Here is a 2,271-nt window from a genome sequence, read left to right on the forward strand (position 1 = left end):
CCGTTCATCCCGCAGGCAGAAATTAAGTACATAGGATGGCTAACACGCAACGCACCTACGAAAGCCGCCTCTAGCATTATTATAGAGTTTAGTAAGCCAGAGGACGCCAACAAGATCATTGACGAGGGCCTCATCTGGCAGGGCGAGGTCTTTCAGTGCGAGCGATACGAGCGACAGTGCCGAGTGAAGCAGTGCTTTAAGTGCCAACACTACGGCCACATAGGAACCCAGTGCAAGGCAACAATCGCATGCGGCTACTGCGCGCAAGAACACGAAAGTCGAGACTGCCCGTCGAAGCTCGACCGGACTATCCCCAGGAAGTGCGCCACCTGTCGAGGCGAACACGAAGCATGGAACTACCAATGTCCTACTAGGAAAGAGGAGAGGGCGAAAGCGAAGGCTGCATACGACATGCGCCCATACTACCACCCGGTTACGGAGACAGGAGGGAGAGTTCCACTAGAAGAACCAGTAACCGCCACCCGAAGGAGCAGACTCACGCAAGCCGCTGTATCGACGCAGCCAACACCAATCACCAGGAACCGATCCCAGACCGGACGAGGGCAGAAGAGGACTAATGCTGGAACCACCGTCGATCCAGCAGAGCAACAGAACCCACCAACACAGGCGAGCGGCAGCCAAAGGCCGCAGAGGCATATCATGCCCACTCGGAGGGCTATGGAAGCAAACGGGAATAGCACGCGACGAACACAGGGCGGCAACAGCCAGCACATGGAAATCGACTCTGACAACGAAGCATGAATAGACACAATAGACTAAACATATTACAGTACAACGTACGCAAGTCAAGAGACATGGTCATGGCGTCATTACTACGTGACCCAGGGATCTACGACTTCGATATTATCGCTATTCAAGAGCCATGGAAAAACCCATACGCAACAACCACACATCACCCAGCCAAGAACAAGTTCCACCTTTGCTACCCAACAAGCCACATAGGAGGAATAGCTAGAGTCTGTTTCTTTATTAACAAGAAGATAGACCAACTAAGATGGCGCTTTGAGGAACGAACTAGAGACATCTGCTCTATAATCATAGACCCAAAAGACGACCAGCAACAACAAGAAAGACTAGTTATCCATAACGTCTACAACCCGCCGAAGACTTCGAGTAACCGACAGAGCGTACTACCACAGGTACGAGAAGCGTTAAGACAATATCATACGGACGAACAAATACTGCTTGGTGACTTTAATCTCCACCATCCTCTATGGGGAGGGCTAAATAGAGAGGTCGCCGATCTCGAGTCAGAGGACCTGATAGACATAATAGGAGACTGCGCACTCCATAACACTCTCTCACCAGGAACGACCACATATGAAGAAGGCCGCTCGCAGTCGACGATTGATCTCTGCCTCGTAACAACAGGACTAATCGACAAAGTCATTAAGAGCGAAGTAGATAGAGGTCTAGACCACAACTCAGATCACCTACCAATAAGCACAACGTTAGACCTTACAGTACAACAGCTTAAGAAGGAGCCGCGCAAAGATTGGAAGAGACTAGACGAGAAAGAGTACACGAAAGCGCTAAGACACGCCTTACCTCCGCTTCGAAGACCGCTCACAAAGGCAGCGCTTGACGCATACACAGGTGAGGTGACAGCCGCAATTCAGAACGCGATACACAAGGCAGTGCCGGAGACTCAACCCTCTACCTACACCCGGGAAGGATGGACTGAGGAATGCAGAGCCATCCTAGCTGAGACAAAACGGCTGAAAAGGGTACACAGTCAATACCATACAGAAGAGACCTGGGAAGCGTACCGCGCCGCGAGGAACCAAAAAGCGAGAACAATTAGCAAAGCCTTACGCAAAGCACACAGAAACCGCATAGAGCAAGCGACAGAGTCACCAGACGCGCTGTGGAAGCTAGCAAGGTGGGCACGTACGAGGCATGACCAGTCAATTGGATCCATACCAACAATACAGCACCCTGACACCCGATGTGAACTAGAAGACCCAGCAGAAAAGGCTGAGCTGTTCCGAGACGTCTTCTTTCCAGCGCCACCAGAAGCAGACTTGGGAGACATAGAGAATGCTACATATGCAGGCCAGATCGACATGCCACCAATCGAAGAAAAGGAGGTACGGACAGCCATTCGAGCAGCATCACCCCTCAAAGCTCCAGGTCCGGACAGGATCACGAATAAGGCGCTGCAAGCCGGGATCGACCTAATAGCAGTCCATCTAACGAGGATCTTTAACCAGAGTCTGCGACTAGGATACTGCCCAAACTCATTTCGAG

The 2,271-nt window shown here is 51.4% G+C and overlaps 2 protein-coding genes across 2 annotated transcripts; both read left to right on the forward strand.

Moving 5' to 3' along the window:
• Positions 1–174, forward strand: COCSADRAFT_43913 (uncharacterized protein; the record flags this gene model as incomplete). The annotated part of the gene is made up of 1 exon (XM_007707994.1): positions 1–174. A coding segment is annotated over one exon (174 nt), but the record flags the coding sequence as incomplete, so codon positions are not given.
• A 237-nt stretch (positions 175–411) lies between these two features.
• On the forward strand, positions 412–762 carry COCSADRAFT_165888 (uncharacterized protein; the record flags this gene model as incomplete). Its single annotated transcript, XM_007707995.1, has 1 exon — positions 412–762. One exon carries the CDS (start codon positions 412–414, stop codon positions 760–762), a length of 351 nt encoding a protein of 116 aa, XP_007706185.1.
• Positions 763–2,271: the final 1,509 nt, after the last annotated feature.

This window comes from Bipolaris sorokiniana, assembly GCF_000338995.1.
Source record: "Bipolaris sorokiniana ND90Pr unplaced genomic scaffold COCSAscaffold_81, whole genome shotgun sequence".
Lineage (NCBI taxonomy): Eukaryota > Fungi > Ascomycota > Dothideomycetes > Pleosporales > Pleosporaceae > Bipolaris > Bipolaris sorokiniana.